Source organism: Chinchilla lanigera, unplaced genomic scaffold (assembly GCF_000276665.1).
Source record: "Chinchilla lanigera isolate Chin_1 unplaced genomic scaffold, ChiLan1.0 scaffold00003, whole genome shotgun sequence".
In the NCBI taxonomy this organism is placed as follows: Eukaryota; Metazoa; Chordata; class Mammalia; order Rodentia; family Chinchillidae; genus Chinchilla; species Chinchilla lanigera.
The window spans coordinates 36,500,815-36,521,588 of record NW_004955404.1 but is presented as its reverse complement, the minus strand read 5'-3'; the positions used below and the strand labels follow the sequence as shown (position 1 = coordinate 36,521,588).

The window sequence follows — 20,774 nt, the reverse complement described above, 5'->3', positions numbered from 1 at the left end:
TTTTTTTTTTTTTGGTTTTTCTCTGGTACCGGGAACCGAACTCACGATCTTGTGCTTGCCAGGCAGGCGCTTTTCTGCTGAGCTAAATCCTAAGCCCCTATCACAGGCATTCTTAAATACAAAAGTATTTCCAGTTTATTTGATCTGACTGTTCCTAAGTCATACATTTCAATTACAGTTATTTATTTTTATCTTAAATATCTCTTTGAATCCTTCTTTTATTTTATCTTGGTCAGCAATTTGTTAATTTTGGTTACTAGTATTAAAAATTGCTCACATTCATCTTTCAAATATCATTGTGTCTCAGTCAAATAAAATTAAATATTTACATTTGTTATATTCCCTTAAAAACATAAACCAAATGTTTGTTTCTTTCAACACATAGAGCTAGTGCTCATTAGTTAGACTGCTTCTGCAAATAATCCCTATTTAACAGGAAAAACATGCTTTTCCTCTTGCAAATATTGCTAATATTTTAAATGGCATTTGTGTTTTTAATATACTAAACAATATCTAATTATAAATAACATATATGACATTTATATTTTAAATGTGTTTGAGTATTTGTCCATCTATCTTTCTACTTAATATCTATATATGAATAGAGGGAAGGAGAAAGGGAAAAGATGGAAAGGAAAGCATGGTAGTGATAGATTGTCCTATGTAAAAAATATTTCATGAATAGTACATTTTGCTCTTATGTCGTAGGCATCTGTTGATTGAAAAAATACATAAGGGCATAACTATAATAACTCTCACATGAGAACTGAGGAATGCAAGATAGATACATGCTATATTGAATCTATGAGACATTAAGATAAAATTTAATCTAAAAGTCATATTAATTAAACTAAAATAATAGTCTATTTTTAATGTTAATAAATCTTGCTTCACTAAGCAAGATAAAGCAGCTGAACCAAGAAGAAAGACATAAAACCCCTTGTATAACATGTAGCCTTGAGAAAAACAAATCAATGAGAAATACACTTTTGTTCTCATGTAATGATTTTAATGATCTGTACACATGGAAGATTCTCCCCATCCAATGACGGAAAAGTGGGCAGGAAGGTATAAAGAAAAGACATATATAAAGCCTTGATTAACTTCCTGGCCTCCACTGATGTGTGTCCCACAATTTCTGATAACTTTTGAATGCCAGTTTAACTCCAGGTTTCCCACATTTCGACACATAGTGGAAAAGGGTGGACGATAATAGCTATGTATGGGCCAAAGTTACTGCCATAGCATCTGTTACTAGCCAATGGCTGTGTATCTGTCATAGGCTAATAGTGATCTTTAACCATTAAGAGAGGACCCAAAACTCTGAAAATATATGGTATCAGAACACAGAATAGGAGATCTGGAAAATTCCAGTGTTGTACATCTCAATTTATTCTTTGTCCAGTTACCTACGTGCATGTTTAATTTGCTTTTAAATCCTTGTAAGATGACAAGTTAATATAATCTGTTTACAGGGTACTGTCATAAACTGCTCTCCTTTGTGCTCCTTTCCTTCTGTCAATAGCCAAATGTTGTACTTTTAATATGGAGTTCTCCAGGAAGCTGGGTTATTGCAATGGTATCACATGTAATTACCTGTGGCGGAAGCAGCGGCAATCGTATAAAGGCAAGAAGCATACTCAGGTCGTTGCATCTCCTCTGCATGTCATACTTGACCCACATCATTAGCGCATGGAAGATGGTTTCTTCATCAGGAACATTTACATCATCACTGGCCAGTAGTTTATGGAGCTCCTCGGCTGGAAGGAGCAAAAACTCTTGATTTCTGATAACTTCCATTATGTTTTCCTGTGGGTGAAAAACATCTTGGCATAAATTCTGCTTCACTTTTATTTGACTAGCAAAGCATCTCAGAAAGAAATGAAAAAAGTAGTCAATAACTTTTGTTCTCATTATAACATAATCCTTGAGGCTCAATCCTTCAGAAACTAGAAGCTGTTAAGATGAAAGCATTGTAATTGTAATTGAAGTGTAAATGTATCTGAGACAGCACAGGTCTTGCAATAAATGGAGGATTATAACGTTGAGCTTTGTTATGCAGGCAGAATGGACTAAGTGATTAAATGTTCAAGTTTCAAGAGCGCTGCTCTGTAAAATTTAGTGAACATTAAAAGAATAACATTTCACACTTTTAAAAGTCTGGCTACACATATATGGATCAGAAAATGGCAATAAATTCATACAAAAACTTCACAATAAAGGACATAACATTGTTTATTCAAAAGGGAAAAAACTTCAGAACATATAGGCCACAGAAATCCTCAAATCCCAAATGTTACGTCCTCTTATTATCTCTCCTAACTCCTTGCTCTCATGACAATTTCTTTGGTTTATTTAGAGTCACATTTATTTTTTCCAGATTTCTATTACCTTCTGATTTCTCTGGCTCAACATAGTCTTAGCATCTCAGTTTCACCCTCTAAAATGATGCAAAATTATATGTTGAAAACCTAATGTGCATATGGCAGCGTTCAAAGTTACTGTTTGGTTCTGTTTTATGCTCCACCCCCTTATATTTTGTTCACACTTCTTGTTTAAACCCTGTGACTGTACAATGTCTGACCCCTTTTGATTACAATGCATCTCTTCCCTAACTTACATTACAGTCACAAGTGTACTTACTCTACTTAAATTTTTTCATTCTTTTTAACACGTCCTCCATTGTTAACCTCATTTGATTAAAATGACACACGCACACTGTTTTCCTAAATCCTGCCATATTTCAAGATTCAGTTCAAGAACCACCTGTTGTATGTCCAGTCTCATTTGACCTGGCTGCCTGCATCTTGACCTCTCAGTCCAGTCTCATTTGACCTGGCTGCTTGCACAAAAAAGCCGCACAGCGCATGGCAGGCCCATCCTGCTGCCAAGCAGTAACTACCAAGCAGCAGCCTCTACTGAGGAGTATGAAGCAGTTTAATCACAACCTGCAAGGTGTAAGACCTTGACTTATGTAAACCTGGATATCTAGGTCCTGGCATGGTGCCTGAAAAATAACAGAGGAACAATACATATTTATTGACTAGATGAATTGATATTTGCAGAGAAAAATTTATAGTCACAAGTGAGTGTACCACAGTGTTTTCCTTTTTTATATTTTACAGAGACAAAAAGGACAAAAAAGGATACAGAATTTCAAACCAAGATGATAGGAAATTAGCAATGGTTATTGTACTGCATATTGTTATCTGCAAAGTGATTGCTCAGATTATCAGGTACTGGCATGAAAAGTTGATCAAACAATATAAGCACTAATGGCTTCTAATACTGCAGTGATTTCTAAACAAAATTTTTAATGTGAAGTGTGAAATAAATGAAATTAAGTTTTTAAATAGCTATTTTTCTGCAATGAAATGGAGTATTCATGAATACCGAATAACCTTTATGCTGAACATTTATTTTAAGCAGAATAATATTTAATTTTGAGAAGAAATATGATCTGTGTTAGCACAGAATGTCAACTTTTACTTTCTTTCAGGTCTTCAGTTGTCAATTTACATAAATTATGTAAGTGTGCAATGGGTACATAATATTATATATATTAAGCAATATCACAGAATAACTGAGTTACTTTTGTGCCTAGAAATTATTTTGTTCTTGTGTTTCCTCTAGGCTTATTTGGTGCTATGTAGATTATGTTCAATAGCTATTTGTTCAATAGCTGTTTACTGAGTTAATAATTTAAGTCTTTTCAGATTTATTGCTACCAGATATATCTAAAGAGGTAAATGTAAGGAAAACACTCTTGAAAATCTCAGAAAGATATTTTGTTCTTTTGCTTTTGAAGTTACTCACAAATATCTGTGTCTACATACAGAACTGTACAGTTAGACTATCAGTATAGAGTGAGGACTATTATAAAACTCTCTGAAACTCTTAGGGGTGTCAATTGTAAAATGTCCAAAGCATATTTCCTTATATTTTATAGTGTCCTCTTTATGATGACCCTTGGGGAAAAGTTCTTTCAGGTTTTAGTAGCAGAAATAATTGTACTTCTTCTGAGTAAATTGGTTTGCTTTTATCTTGGATGGTGTAAATTATGAAATTGATCAGATTTCTGTTTTTATTTGGCCTTTAGAAAACAGAGTCAAATTGAAATCCATCTGGCAAGAAGGTTATAACCCTTTATACTCTTATTTCTTATTCAGACAGCCATGATAATAGCTTCATTTAATACTACCACAGCAACTTTCCTTCCCCATCCCCATTTTTTTTCGTCTTTTTCAGATAGGGTCTCACTATGCAGTTCAGGCTGGCCTTGAGCTTGCTTTGTAGCCCAGGCTGGTCTCAAACTCGCAACGATCCTCCCGCCTCAGCCTCCCCAGTGTGCCACCATGCCCGGCTTTTTTCCCTTTTTATTCCTGCATTTAATTTCATTTATATTCCTTTAGGCTGCAGATCTCCATCTTTGTAGTCATACTAAATCTTTTGAGATCTATGGATGTCATGTGTAAGAACTGTAGATAAAACATGCATTAATATCTGGTAGTAGTTTTTATTAGTTCTGTCACTCTTGCTCATATATTACATTGCTCATTATTTTTCATTTTACATACATTGGAGTCCATTCCACTAAGTATCCTTTCAGTGACACCTGGTCTAATGTTCTCCTATAATAACTTCAGTGTAGCCTCTGGACAATATTTCATTTTAATTATGTTTCATTGCTGGAAGAAGTAATAACTATTAACACTAATTTCTTACATTGCTTTGTAAGCGGTTGCTTTTACCTATGAATGTCATATAATGAAGGAATCTAAACACTTTGATCTGGTAGCTCTATGTAAAGTCTCATACTCGCAGTTTAGTCAATAACTCTTTCAGCATAAATTTACCAAACACTTTATATGTGGTCTTGAATAACTTGTGAAACTAACAGAGCAGAATAAAACATCTTATCTTAGAAGAGATATGTATAAAAAGTAAGATACCTAGGTAATGATGGTGTCAGTTCTGTAAAAACTAGGTTTGCTAATGGACTAAGAACACTTGGGTAAAGCTTAAATTAGGAAACAGCAGATGGAAAAGATATTCTGAACCTAAAACAAAGAGATATCAGCAGGTAATACAGTGTGTGTTGCCACAGTTGGTATACAACTTTGATTGCCAGGGAACTCAGAAAACTTGTGCAAAATAAAACTGAAAGGCTAGTTTGCATGAATAAGAGAATAGATTTGCTGTAAAAGTTTAACAGTCCATCCCATTTAAGTATCCACACCTTCTACATAACTGTTGAGAATACTTACAAAGAAAAATTTGACATCAAATGTCAGTTATCACTACCTAAAACAGAGTAGTACACAATAAAGGCTAAACTCCACTAATTACTTTTGCTACTTCATAGTATGTTAAAATACATTTGCTGGTTTAAATAAATTATAGTTTTGTTTTACTGTAAATAGAACCCTCTCACAATTACTATTTAAGATTTCCTGATTTTTATATAAGACATTTCTAACTCACGACCTTGCGCTTGTGGGGCAGGTGCTGTGCCGCTGAGCTAAGTCCCCAGCCCCTTAATTCCACTTTTGCTTTCTCCTTATTATATTATACATAGTATGCCAATAAGTATAATTTACTTAAAATTTTCCTTAAAATTTTATTGGAAATATCATTTATATATATATATATATTTTTGTTTGTTTGTTTGTTTGTTTGTTTGTTTTTTTTTTTGTTTTGTTTTGGTTTTTCTCCAGTTCCGGGAACCGAACTCATGACCTTGCACATGCCAGGCAGGCGCTTTTGCCGCTGAGCTAAATCCCCAGCCCCTTATCACTTTTATATTTAACAGAAACTTTTGGTTAAAGTTAATGTTAACATTAGATTGAACAGAAGAAAAAATAAATCTTACCAAGGCCACCTTGTTGTTAATAATACAGTTTAAAATACAGACATAAACTGGTCTTGGTGGTACACGTCTATAATCCTAGCACTCTGGAGCTTGAGGCAGCAGGATCATTATGAGTTTGAGGCCAGACTGGGCTACATAGTGATTTGAAGTCCAGCTTGAATTCCACAGCAAGACCATATCTCAACAAATAAATAGGAATAGAACATACTAAAATATTTTGTTATTATTCAAATGATCACAAAAACAAATTCCGTTTTGTCTATTGCATTAGTAGCCACTGTCAAACTAACACATTGTGTACTATTACTTGTCAGTACTATTCTGCATCTGGCCCTAACCTTCCATTCAGTTTTCTATTGCCAATTCTACAGTCTACAATCATATTTCTTTATGTTCCCTAAGTACTTTTAGGATTATTTAATCATTTAAACAATAAAATTTTATTAACTAATTGCTGCATATCTAGTACATAATTAATACTGGGAATATAGGGGAAAAAAGGAAGGCTTCTTCCTCTAAGAACCTCATTTCACATTCCAGTGATGGTATAATGCTATAAAAAGGTATGTATTTAGGATAAAAGTGAAAAATTGAAGGATTTAATGACATGAAAAGGATCAGAGCTAATTAAAGTAAATTAAAGGAAACAAATTAAATGAAAGGATGAGAGTAAATAAAATGAAGAAATTTAGATCGAGAGGTCAATTTCATCTCGCTTAAGCATAATTCTCAAGGCAAAGAAATATTTATTATAAAATCAGGGCTTTTATAAAAAATCAATGTATTTGCACATATTAAAATACCAAAGAGGGGCTGGGGATTTAGCTCAGCGGCAAAGCGCCTGCCTGGCAAGTGCAAGGTCGTAAGTTCGGTTCCCGGTACCAGAGGGAAAAAAAAAAAAAAAAAAAATGCCAAAGAAATTTTGATGTCATTTGCTCCAATTCTCATATCTTTATTTGCCCGAGTATAAAATAAGATTTATTGTTGCCTCCTATAATTTCAAATTGTCTTTGAAATCACTTATTTTAGTTTATACTCATACATATTTTCTGTGCATTGCTCTTCTACTTCTTTGTAGGAACATGAAACCCGTACCAATCTGCAGATGCTAACATAATTATGAATACCTCTACCAGATAACTGTCAGAAATTTGAAGTAGTATCTGCCTCCTTGTAATTTTTTCCTGAATCCCAGTATAAATCAATTATCGTTCTGTATCCTACCATTCAAAATAGTCTTTAATCTCCTTAAAAGGTCCATACCATCAAAATAAGAAGAGAAATTGGAATTGAACATTCAGTTTCAGTTGAATTTCTTAGTGGAATTTCTGCAGGTCTCTTGTTGCTTCAGAAGTGAAAACAAATGAATCAACAACAAAGAAATATTTCTATGCACCATAATGCTTATTTCCCTATAGTTTTGTCTTTCCCAAATAAAGATTGAAAAAATAAAAACAACTGCAGTATAAAATTTTCATTTCAGTTATGACACCTATTTCACTCACTAGATGTATATAAATTCAGAACACAGATATATGTCAGTATACATACACTTAGTTAATATTATTCTAATTCAAGAAGGAGATGTGTTCAAAGTGTTATTACATTTAAGAGTAATTTTCTGCATTGTTTGTTTTGTGCACAACTTGCAGGAAATAAACTTGGAATTGAATTTATTCTTCGATTATTTATGTTATAGATTATTTCGTCCTTGAAATAGCAATGTACTGAGTGAAATATTAGTACTGCCATTTGTCCTCTACTTTGTAATCCATACGTGTCTTTAGAGTCTCTGTTAGCTATAGGAAAATTACCTAGGTCCAAATCTACCAGACTGAAGTGAATGGCTGTCATCTCTCTATTAATTCTTTCTCACTCACTGAATACTGGTTACTTGATTGGTAGCAACTATATTTTTTTAAAAAATATTGACATTTTAAGTATTTTAAAATGAAACATCTTACAATAATGTCAAAATATGTCTAGTATTAAAAATAATATTAGTTGGTAATATTTTAAGATTATCAATGGGAAAAAAAGATAATTGTGTTTCAGCTCCTGAAAAATATATGATTCCATAACTGGAAATATGTTCTCAGAAATTTGGGTAAGATTTAAGATATACAGAGAAGTAAGAGGAAGAAGGAATCTTTAATAAAAAGAATTAATCTCCCAATTTTGACATTACATAATCATCATTTGTCTGGCAAAAAAGCTTTCTTTCTGGTTTGTGTCTAAGATCTACTAATATTAAAAAACTGATTTCTAAAGTCTATAGTGTTAGGTAAAATATATGTAAGTGTTCTGAGTGGATGTTCCAGGCCTTGGAATCATTTGGTTTGATATTGCATATATAGCAATCAAGAGGTCAAGAGTTTAATACCTACTAATACAGTGGAAAGGAGTGTATAGAAATAATTTTTATGGAACTAATTTATGAAATTTACTGCCAAGGAAAGTAACCCTGTTAACCAAAAATTTCTACTTCCAGTTTTTATTTAATAAAAAAGGAAGTTTCAAACATGTTTATTGATTTTTAAATTATACTGTCACAATAATAGTATTGAATTTTATAATTATTAATATTGGGACATCTATTTCATGTCCCTTTCTATATGAATTGTTTCATATCAGTATTTGCCAAGTTTATGATAGTTGTTTGATGAAAATAATTGAGAATGTTAGAAGCTGGAAAGGTTAAAAATAAAATTTCCTATAGTCATTATGAAAGTCATATGTTTATGCCAATCCGTAAGTGAAAAGGTATCTTTGCCAATTAAATACTGAGACAACAATATACCTATACATCCCACCCTGTTTCTTTTCCCTACTGGATCTTTGGTCACATAATATTTTTTTACATATTTTAATGGTACATTAAAGTATAAAGATAATGATCCTCTATAACCTTGAATTGCAAAAGGTGCCTTGCTAGGACATTCTGTAGAAAACTGATTGTAAGAATTTACTTTAATCTGTAAGAATGCATGTACACTTTCTCAGGTGATTGTCATTCTTAAAATGGAACTTAAAGCTTATCAATTATTTTAACAGAAAACAGTGTTTTTTACAGGACTAAAAAGGATTATATTGTCAACTGAGATTTATATAGCCTTTTGTCTGTATGTTTATAAACATAAATGACCCATAAGCAGGGTCTGTTAGATACATAATAGAAATTGGCAGACAGTGCATAACAAATATGTGTAGCAAAGAAAAAGAGTGAATATGCAAGTTGCATACATAACCAGAATGATGATTTTGCAGTAAAAGAGGCATTAGCACTTGCCAGAGAAAATGCATTACAATTTTGCAAACTTAAGGTCTAAATGGTCTTTGCAGAAGCATGTAAAATTTTAATTATAATTTTGCTTTCATTTATGGCTTAATAAAAGGATTTAGATTCTTTTCCTTCAGGGTTGGACTAATTTACTAGCTGCTAACAACCATTTAAAAATCACGGAACATTATGTGCTCTTATGTTTAAACTATTTTAAAGGGTTTTTGTAAAATAATGGAAATAATTGAAATAATGGTCAACATCAGGTGAAGGTAAAAAGCAAACTATGAAAACTTATTTCCAGGGCCAGGGATATAGCTCAGTGGCACAAGCGCCTGCCTGGCAAGCACAAGGTCCTGAGTTCAATTCTTGGTACCAATAAAAAATAAATAAATGAATGAATAAAAAGTTATTTTTCCCAAAACAACTGAGATATAAACTAGTCAAGGAATATAAGTTATGAACAGGGATGACCTCAATAATTATAACAATTAATAGTAAGTATTCCTTAAATTTGCCAAAAAGTGACTTAGTGCATGCTACTAAGTAAGTAAAATAACCCTCAGTAAATAAAATAACCATTAGCTCTGTTATAGTATGTGCTACATATGATGCAATGAATGTAAAAGTTGTTGCCAAACATGGAACATTAACATACTTTACATATAAAATGTAGGAAAACAAATAGGAGCTAGTGATGTCAGAAGTACTATTTACTACTCAAATGGAAGTTCACATCTCATGCTGTCACTTCAGAGCCTTCCAAAACAAAATGAATACTTAATATTTCTTGAATTTGTAAGTGTATTTCTACAATTAATAATTCACTTGTATTTTTCTTATTACTGTCTAAAGAATAATTGACTTGTTTTTATATTACATTCATATTATTATGAGTAATCAACTCTGATTTATGTGGCTTAAAATGTTCCTTTGTTATTTCACAGTACCAGAGGTTAGAAGCCCAGACAAAGTGTAATTCAGGTGATTTCCTTCTCCAGGTTTCAGAGTGAAAAAAATCAAGGTATTACCAAGGCTTCTCTATTGTAAAATCTTTGGAAATATTCTGTTTTCAAGCTCATTTAGGTTGTTGATAGAATTCAATTCTACATGTTTGTAAGACTGAAGTCTAAATTTCCTTTCTGGTTATGGGCTGGAATTCATTTTTGTCTTTTAGACGTCCTTCCATTGCTTTGCTGGTCCCTATTTCTGATGGTCCACTGAAGTCTATGAAGGTTCTAGTGACTCACCCAAGTGCTATGCCCTTTTCTACTACTGAGTTTGGAGAAGCGTTACAGAGACTTGAGAACTTTTCCATGGAACTCAGGACTAGATTTCTAAGATAAAAGACATCCTGCTTTGAACTAGTTCCCTCAATGCATGGAGGAAAATCAGAGAACTTAGCTGTGGACATGGTTTAATAGAGAAGTAAGAGAATTTCACTCACTCTGTTTACTTGTAGACACAAAACTCTTATGTGATTTAGATGTTTTCATTACTTGGCATCAGGATGAGCAGAAAGAGATGCTCTTTTATTTGAAGTCTGTGGCTATTGCTAGTGTGATTTTGCCCACGCCCCACTTTGACTGGGTCATTTTAGCTCTACAGACGTTAATGTTACGGCCCTACTATTGAATGAAGTATTAGTATGGTCCAGTGTATTCGTATTGATCTCTTAGTACACACATGCACAGTTAGTGCCAAGCCTTGGGGGGAATTACTGCTGTTAGAAGTAGTTCAGTGTTGTATTTGGAAAATGTGAACCTATTTAATTAATAGTGACTAATGCCATTGCCTCCTCAAAAGAATGTTATCTTTCAAGGAGAGAGAAATGAATAATCACTGTTATTGCCAAAAATCTTTGAGTCTGTTTCTCTATTAAAATCCAGGTCTGATGGATGCACAAGACCTGGCGATTAAGGTAGCTCACTAGTGTAAGTATTTAACACAAGCACTGTAACAGGAGATATTGTCCAGGGTAAGGAACATTTTTAAGCAACAATTGCTACACAGATGCCTTTGACAGCAGCCCCCTTCACTTGAATGATGAGGTTCAATTTTCCCTTGTTTAGGGTGGGCTATAAAATTTTAACATTTTTCCATAAGGTTACTAAAATTCTGTATTTGCCATATATTTGTAGATCATAGTTTAGATTTTCTTTCTTGCTTCAGGAGAGCTAGCCTTGCATTACTTATAATATCTTGCTAGGGGGCTGGGATAAGGGCACTTTCCAACAAGGACTATAAGGATTGAGGCAAAATGCCTACGGTATTGACTCAGCCAAAGTTGAAGGACGTGTCATCCAACTGGAATTCCTGAGAGAAGTCTTAAGAAGACATATCATATTGTTACAAAACAGTCACATTTTAAGCAATTTGACATTGTCTGCCTTGAGAAACTAAAATAAGACAAATGATTGGTAAATCTATTTAGGTATTTGGACTATCATATTTCCCACAGAACAATTCTGATGTTATCATTTGCTCTGATACCAGAATAGGTAATGACATTTGCGTCAGGTTCTGACTAATAGCATGCTCTGGAGGCAGTTCATCAGTCCATTTAGTTCAGTGTTCACACGCCAATCATACTTAGTAGATACATGAGTTTTTCAGATCTCGTCAACCCCTCAGTTCAAGGATCTGAACCGATTGCAGCCAACAAATCAGGTGCAGCCATTGGACTTCTGGTCTATAAAGACCTTCAGTTTACTAAAAGTTACATACCTCTGCAAAGAAATTAATAGACTATTGTTTGGCCTTTCTGAATATTGAGCACATTACTTATTCTGTGAAGTAACCTTATAAGAGATCTAAGCATGCCCTAGGTATCAAATTTCTGAATGGTGGGTTCTGTAAAGCAGAAATTATACATTCATAAGTACTTGAAACCTGGTCCAAATGAGGACTTGCAACCCTACAAAAAGTTTCAGAAGTGACCTTCTGCTTCCCAGGCATTCTAACAGCATGTACTATCTTCCATGGCCCAATGTAAGTGTCTACACCATGCATGGGCCTTACTCACTAATGACCTTTTCCAGTTAAGTTGTCCTGCATGAAATGAGGTATGGCTGCCCCCTAGTGTGAGACTTGTCCATTATCAAGTGCAACAAAGGAGAGTTTATATAATGAGTAGAGCTTAATGTGGTATAAATTTCTACCCAGATCACTACAGTAAAGTAGATAAATTAGTTTCACTGAATCATGGGCTGTGACAAATTTCCTGGTCCTTTTCTCGTGCCACAGGCAAGCCTTAACCTAGCATGTAAATATATCTGTAACTCCCTTTCCAAAAGTCTGTGAGAAAGAGATTTGAATAAAAAGTCATCTCTGTTCTGAATAATTTTTAATAAGAGGAATATAGCCTATTTACATACCATGCTTGTCAGATAATCATGGAAAATAATTTGCTCTTAACCCCAAGGAAGCAGATGTGCTTTAAATCATGGCAAATCATGGAAATCCAGACAAAATCTTACATGGGGCCTATGCTATGGACTGCCACTCTGCACCTTGAATTTGTTAAAGCATGGTGGGAAATCTGTCCTGTCCACAAGACTACGGCCACAGCTAAAATTACTGCAAAGAGTCAAGTCACTGGAGCCAAGGAACCGAAGACTTCTTGGTACATAGATTGTGATGGATCCCCTGCTCCATCCGGAAAGCTTCTTTAGGGTCTTGACTGATTGACACCTTCTTCAGGCGACATGTACTTCCTGGCTGCACATTCTACTTATTGGGGCAACATTTCCCAAGCCCTACAAGAAAACATTTCCTCCCTGGGTGGATCTCTGAATACACTGAAGCTTGTAAAATCCCCAGAATTTTGTCAAATGTTACTTATCAATGTACCTCACTAAACACACTCCATATTATTGCTTAACCACAGGGTGATTCAGACTTTTAGTTCAAAATTAAAGGATAAGACTAAAAGGTTGTTGAGAGATAACAAAGAAAACATAGCCTGAGCTCCACAGCTTAGATCATCAGTGGGCGTAGTATAGCTATTCAATGAAACAGTACTTCTCAGTACATAGAATGTTTGAATGGACTCTCTGTCCCTTAGCTCCAACTGTAGATCTGATTGTTAGAATTATTAGCACCTAAATGATTACAGATTATTCTGAGCCTTCACTTGTCTTAAACTCTTTTAAAAGATGCAAATGTATGGTAGATTATGACGGTTATTAAGCTGCAAGATGTGGGAGACAATAAATTCCTTCACTGCCCCCTTGGATGTGCAGCATGATTTCTTACCCAGAAGGATCTTAGAAAAAACTAACAATCAATGTAAGGCTTCTAGTAAAATACTTCATTAAGATTTTTTCATTCTAGGTAGCACTGTAAATTTTATCGTTATATAAAATACATTTTGTTTATCCCCAAACTACAAAGTATCCTACCCAGAAGTTTTCATTTCATCATTATTAGGCAAGGCGAGAGGTGCTATCTTTGCCCACTGAACAAAGTAGACTGTCCATACTACAGTCTATGTGATGTATTCCACTTCCCCCCATTCCAAACACAAGAGCGCTTTCAGCCCTGATGTTCAGCATTTAGGTGTGGAAGCAGATAAGAGTGTAACATCTTTTCTCTCCCACTGAATAGCCAAACATCCAGGCAGCTCAGGAGCCTTGACTTAGATGTGATTCTGTTCTTGACTTGGTGCTTTTTCATTCTTGTCACTTCCTACTCTTCTCCTCCTTGACCTATGGTTCCACTGTGTCAGTAATCTTTTAGTCATGGCTCCTTGGCTGTGAGACAATTTTCTTCACCTTTGCTAAGCTACCTGGTCAATAGCTGGTGCTGTTTGTGGGCAAACAGGGCACACTGAGAAGCCAGCACAATGTTTTGCCTATTGGCCATGCTGTCTTGGTAAATGGGAAAAGGTTAAGTGTTACTTTCTGTTTGTCTTATCTTCTGAGATGAACACATTGACATCTGGTTGATTGACAATAGGCATACATTATTCACAAATCCATTGTTTTTCTCAAAAATGTATATATACATTTTATTTTGATTCCGTTGTGCTGTCAAGTAGAGAGAGCTCAGTCTGAAGTATGATTCTTTATCCTGTTACCACTCTTATAAGTCTAGTTTATGCAGAGAAATGCAACTGTCATAAATACATGGTTTTTCTATCAAGTACTTTTATAAAAAGTATCACATTTTCTCTAATTGATATGAACTGAAAAAACGAATGCATAGATGTTTTATTGAATTTAAATTTATGCTTATAATTATCTCTGTTATAGTTGCCACAAATTAAAACATTAATGGTGATATTACTGGCCATGGGGGAATAAACGTGACAATATGGGACCCCTAATTTCTCTGCACTGTTTTCAATTCTAGAAATGTCTCTTTTTACCTAATGTAAACCAACTATTGAATCTTTCTCTCTCTGTCTCTCTCTCTCTGTTTCTCTCTCTCTTTGTATATATATAAAGAAAACAATTGTCATCAAAGATGGTGCATAAATTTGTATCGAGTTTCGGTATCTACTAGTTAGAGAATTAGAACTCTACTGCAGAAAAAAAATAATATTTACATGAAACACCATAGTTTTAAAAGATAAGGCATGAGTGGGAATGGGAGATGTTGGCAACTCTCACGAGTCTACTATGCTGGAAATTCTGGTGTTACAACATGGAAGAATCTACAGTGATGGCAAAATTTTTAGTACTTTCAGTGATACAAACAGCCTGCTGTGGCACACATACCACAGGTTTTCCACCATTGATCTAGATGATAGCACTTACTTATCAGAGGCAGATAAAATAAAGCATATATCAAGAATGCAAGCTTGGCATTCAGATTGTCCATATCTGTGAGGATCTATGGAAATTGTCTTCAAAAATCGTGCAATGAAATTGATTTTTTCAGATTATTACTTTATTTGAATGATAAGAAAAAACTTTGGTAATTGCTAAAGAATAAATAGTACCCATGTGATGGCAAATTCTAGTCCTTCATGCAATTTCTAGGTTAAAATATATTTCTAGACTTTGAATCTGCTAATTCATTGAACAGTGAGTGAGAATTCTTTGGACCTGTACCACCATAATTATGTAAAATATCTAATTATTATGATGTCAAATTATATCCTTTTTCTTGCAAATGACTCAAGTTTATCTTTCTTTATAGTAGAGTAGTGAACTATTGTGTGTAAATCCACATTTTGTTTATCCATTCATCTGTTTATGGAGATATGAGTAGTTTCCAAGATTTAGCTATTATGAATTGTGCTGCTATAAACCTGGGTATGTATGTATCACTGTATTATGATGAATTTAACTCTTTTTCAAAGACATCTAGAAGTTGAGTTAAATGTAATTTGCATTTTTAATTCTTTATGAGAAATCTCCATACTTATTTCTGTACTGGTTGTACTAGTTTTCAGTTCCACAAACAATGTAGGAAATTTCTTCTTTTTTCCAGCATCCTTGCCAATATATTTATTCTTTAATTTCTTGATGACCGCCATTATTTCTTGGGTAAGATGAAATCTCACAGTTGTTTTAATTTGCATTTCTTTAATAGTCTACTATTACTGTCTATCAGAAAATGGGATATGGGCCAGAGAGATAGCTCAGGGGCACAGAGCCTGCCTAGCAAGCACAAGGACCTGAGTTTGATTTCTAGTACTAACAAAAAGAAACAATAGATCCAAAATTGTTACTTGTGCTAATATCCTACAAATATCAAAAGCACCCATGTTATTAGTACTATGTATCACGCTGTCAGTTGGAATTAGTGGGTGGGAAAAAGTAAGGCTATAATTCAACTCTATTTTTTTGATCGTTCACAGGGCTATCAGTTTTTAAAGGCACTAGAAATAAACAAGGTCTGTTGCTGAGGAAGTTGAGATTTGAACCACACAATTTATAAAATCAGCTAGTTCTGAAAAAAAGCATGGTGAATAAAAGTATTGAGAAGAGAATTTAGTCATTTTCAGTACCTATTTCTCAATTAAAATTCATGGTCTCTAGTATGGTCCTTCATAGTACATATGTAGAACAGAAAAAAATATTATAATTTGAGAAATGGATTTATACTTTGTAATGGTTATAGCCATGAAAATGATGAAAGAAAGTCATTCTACTAAAAAAGCTGTGAATGGGACATATGTGCTGTCTACCTTGTATGGCTAAAGAGAGACAGACTAAGGTATAGGTATTCATGACTTTCTGATTATTGGCAAATAGGTCAGGTGCCTAAGGAGAAGCTTTAATGGAATAAGAGAGGGTTAATCAGTGGGAAAGAGGTATGGTGTAATGTGATACCCAGAGACACAATGTAGTGACTCTAAGGTACAGGTGATTCTTGAATGCTCAGCCTATAGCACTCAGAAAAGGAACAACGATAAGAGTAAATCACATGATGGACATCAGCCGTCTATACCCCCTAGTCTTCTATTGGCTTCCCAATATTCCTACAGAGAGCTGACCTGATAGCAAGGACTGAAACTATGCATGCACTTGAAAATATCAGCTGGGTTTAACCAAGGTCAGCCTAATTTAAGCACTGCTATTTGTTAATATGGTTAACTTCCTTGGGGAGACAAGCCTGAGAGCTGGTGAAAAGTGATTTCACAGATTCCCTTTTTCCCTAGGAAAGCAGAAATATAACTTTTCTGAAATAGATACATGCTATGGAGATAAGTTTGACCTCTTTAACATTCAGTGTCATAAATTGCATAGAAAAGTCCTGAATTATTAACATAATAGAACTGACAAAATTTAATTGAAAGAGGAGTCTATCTTGTGGTAAAGGGTGCACAATTATGGGCTCATTCACTTGATGTTGATGATACTACCATATTGGCTGCTTGCATACAAACATCTGGATAAAAACATGGTGGAAATCATGCTGAAGGCTTCTACAAAGCACAACTTTGGACACAGCACAACGCATGACAAGAACATAGTCTTCCAAACTATTTCATACTAATTGAACCAATAGTTCAGCTTGTTTTTGCACCTCCAAACTGTTAGAATTCATCAGTTAAGTGAACAAAATATTAATTTACGGTTACATTTTTCTACTATTACTTCCAATAATGAAGGTGCACTTAACTTCCCACAACTTCAGGATTTGTTGAGCAAGAAATGATGAACCTTAGCACTTCTGACAGTAGACAGAGTAAGTTGTGTACTGTAATCTAGGTGTACAAAGTAGCCAAGTGGAGATGATTAACACCATTCAGAAGAGAAAGTTAAATAACATAAAGTGGGCTAAACTTTGACCACTGAGGACCTGAAGACAAGATTTGCTAGTAGATCATTTTTTGCCTGGTAGTCCTTTGTTTTTTTGTTTTTTGTTTTTTGTTTTTTGTTTTTGGTTTTTCTCTGGTACCGGGAACCGAACTCACGACTTTGCGCTTGCCAGGCAGGCGCTTTGCCGCTGAGCTAAATCCCCAGCCCCGCCTGGTAGTCCTTTGATAGATAGTTCTGCCAGATAGTGGTGTAACAAGACCTCTTTGGAGATATTTCTCCTTGTTAAACCAACTATATTTTCCTATTAAGCTGTGGACAGTTTGTAAATATACTACCATGACTTTTTTTACCACTTTCTGTCTTACTTTCCTTTTTCTTATCAATTTTGCTGACCTGTGATTACATACACTATATCAATATGGCCATGGAATATTACTTTGTCTTGGTTTCCAGATTACAATGTTTTCCTTTTGAAATGAGATAGTTAAATAGTAATCCAATTGTCAAACATAAATATAAACAAGAACCTAAATGAATAGTTACATTTATTAGAAATTATTTATGCAAATAGATGGAATACAATGAAAAGGATACATGGAGAGTATTGGTTAGGTATAGAAAATTCTTTAGCTATTTTTTATTTTGTTGTTTGGTTCATTCATTTAATGCTTAATTATGAAGACAAAAATGTAGAAAAAATCATAAAAAATGGCCAAAGTAATAGCAGTACAATTAATATTTTACAATGGAAAGCCCTCTAAAATACTTCCTCTTTACACTTAATTTTTTGGGTATATTTACATATTAACAAGTTGTACTAGTTTCCAAAAAGTAGTTAAATATGTAACCTAAATTCTTATAGAAATACCAACAACATTATTCATGATACAGATAAAACAACATTATTCAGGATACAGAGAAAACAACATTATTCAGGGTACAGAGTAAACAATGCTAGGAGAAATCTAGAATGACCAAAGCAACAATGAACAAGCTGAGTAAATACTACCTCAAACTTCAAATGATAGTACAAAACTATAGTGAGAGAAAGAACATATTACTGACACCAAACCAGTCACAGAATTGAACATGCAGAAACAATCTCAAGCTCATTCAAAACCATCTGGTTATTGACAAAAGAGCCAAACACTTTGTAGAAAAGGCAGCCTCTAAGAAATAATGCTGGTAAAACTGGTTATCCACATACACTAGAGCCATGTCTCTCCCCCTGTTTTAAAGTCAAATCAAAATGGATGAAAGTATTATGTATTACAAGAAAACCCCTGTTAAATTTTGTGTAATAATGAAGGAAGACATTTGAAAGACAGAAATGTGTGTGTGTTATGCTTGAGTGACCAGGACGGTCTTGGATAGACATAAATACGTGAATTATTTTCAGAAAATAAAAGTAAAACAAGGAAAGTAAGTAGAATGAGATGAAATACAAATAACTCTGGTTGGTACCAACCTAAATTTTGATACCAATTTGTAATCTGATTATTAACTATATTGATCATACACTTGCAAAAAGGGAGACATTCAGGAAAGAGTTAATGGGATAAATTTCAACACGTTTTGCAAGACTTGCAATTTTTTATTTTTACAGAAAAAGAACAAAAACGAATTTACAAAGACAAGGACATAAACAAAGCAACACAAAAGCAATAAAAATGATACAGAATTTCAGGTGATAGGAAATTAACAATGGTTGGCATATTACATATTGTTATCTTCAAATTGGTTACTGAGATAAATATAGGCATGACAGATTGATCAAACAATTAAAATTAACTGTTCCTTTAAATAAAGCAATAGAAATTAGTAGTACAATTAGCTTAGCTAGCATGTGTACATATTTCCTTTCCTTCTCTCTTTCTTTCTTCTTTTCCCTCATAACAGTTTTTCCTTCCCTTTGAGCAGTTCCTTTCTCTTTCACAATATCTATACTATCTTTCAGATTTTATTTACTTTTTTAAGTTCGTAGACTAGGAAGACAGTATGATGTTTACACACGAGTATGATTTATTTTACTTATGAGCATTGTCTCTAGTTTCATCCATTTTCCTGTAAAAGTCTCAAGTTTATCTTTCTTTATAGCTGAATAATATTCCATCAAATAAAAATGCCATAACTTTTTTATCCATTCCTTAGTTGATAGGCATTTGGGTTGTTTCCATGATTTAGCTATTACAAATTGCCCTGCTATAAACCCTGAATGCACCCGATCTCTTCTGATCTCCAAAGCTAAACAGGGTCTGGCCAGGTTAGTACTTGGATGGGAGACATGAAAGACTTGCTACTTTTCACTATTCTTTTTTTTTGGTAACCAGGAATTGAACTGAGGACCTTGCACTTGCCAGGCAGGTGCTTGTGCCACTGAGCTATATCCCCGGCCCAACTTGCTACTTTCAAAATTAGTGAGGAATAATTTGTTGCAAATATTTAGCACGTAGCTAGAAATGTAAATTCATGGAAAGGTAAATTTTGGAGAGGTAAATCTCTTAAATTGGTGAATCATTCATGGATTTTGTTGTTGTTGCTGTTTGGGCTAGCACATAACAATCTAAAAAACAAGAAAAATAAAAGAGACATGCATGCAACAAAGAAAGTGATGACAGCCACTTTGAACTATATCAAAAGTTAATGATGAATAAGAACTGAGGAAAGGCCCATTGATTTGCTATTAGTACCCTAGGAGATCAGTTTTAGCCAAATGATAGATAGATATGTCTGATTTTAAGAAAAAGAAAAGGTGAATGTTGAGCACAATGAACGCAGTAGACTACTTCTTGGAAAACTACTGTGGTAATGAGGGAAATCAATACCATATCTTTGTCATGATACTTATTTTGCTAAAGAGAAGACCACGTATTTTTTACTCTCTCCTCAATAATTATCTCATAATGTGGAAAAATGTAAGGCTCAAGATACCTTTTGAATAAGTGTATGTTCTGATCAGAGGAGCGAGCTGAGAATAAATACAGCATGAAAAGCTCAAATGGCTCTAAAGAAGGCAGAAGTGAAGGAGACAATTTAAGAATTCTTCCTAAGTAAGTCACAAGGGTAGTGACAATTTTAAATAGAATTTCAAAATGAAAATGAAATTGTTCCTATTTTGAAACCTATCCCTGGAAATTCTCAGCAAAAATATTTTATTAATTTATTTACATATATATACCTATGAAAAATTTCAAAAAATGGAGAATAGAGAAGTAGGAAACCACATCAGTGATTACAGAAATACAGTGAAGAAAAGAGGCATAACCCAATGAACAGAGTATATGAAGAACAGAGAGTGCATATTGCACACAAAACATTTAACTGAGTTATATTTAGATTTGTATTTATAATGATGCTATTTCTTTAATATTTAATGTTCACTTACAGAAATGATTATTTTATT

General features: G+C 33.9%; 1 protein-coding gene across 1 annotated transcript in view; it reads right to left on the bottom strand.

Annotated features, from left to right (window-relative positions):
- Klhl1 (kelch-like family member 1) overlaps window positions 1–20,774 on the bottom strand; it is a 392,040-nt gene that overhangs the window by 175,313 nt on the left and 195,953 nt on the right. Inside the window, exon 5 of the mRNA XM_005374194.2 lies at window positions 1,597–1,809. Coding sequence (XP_005374251.1) covers window positions 1,597–1,809 — 213 coding nt within the window. The remainder of the gene's footprint in view (window positions 1–1,596; window positions 1,810–20,774) is intronic.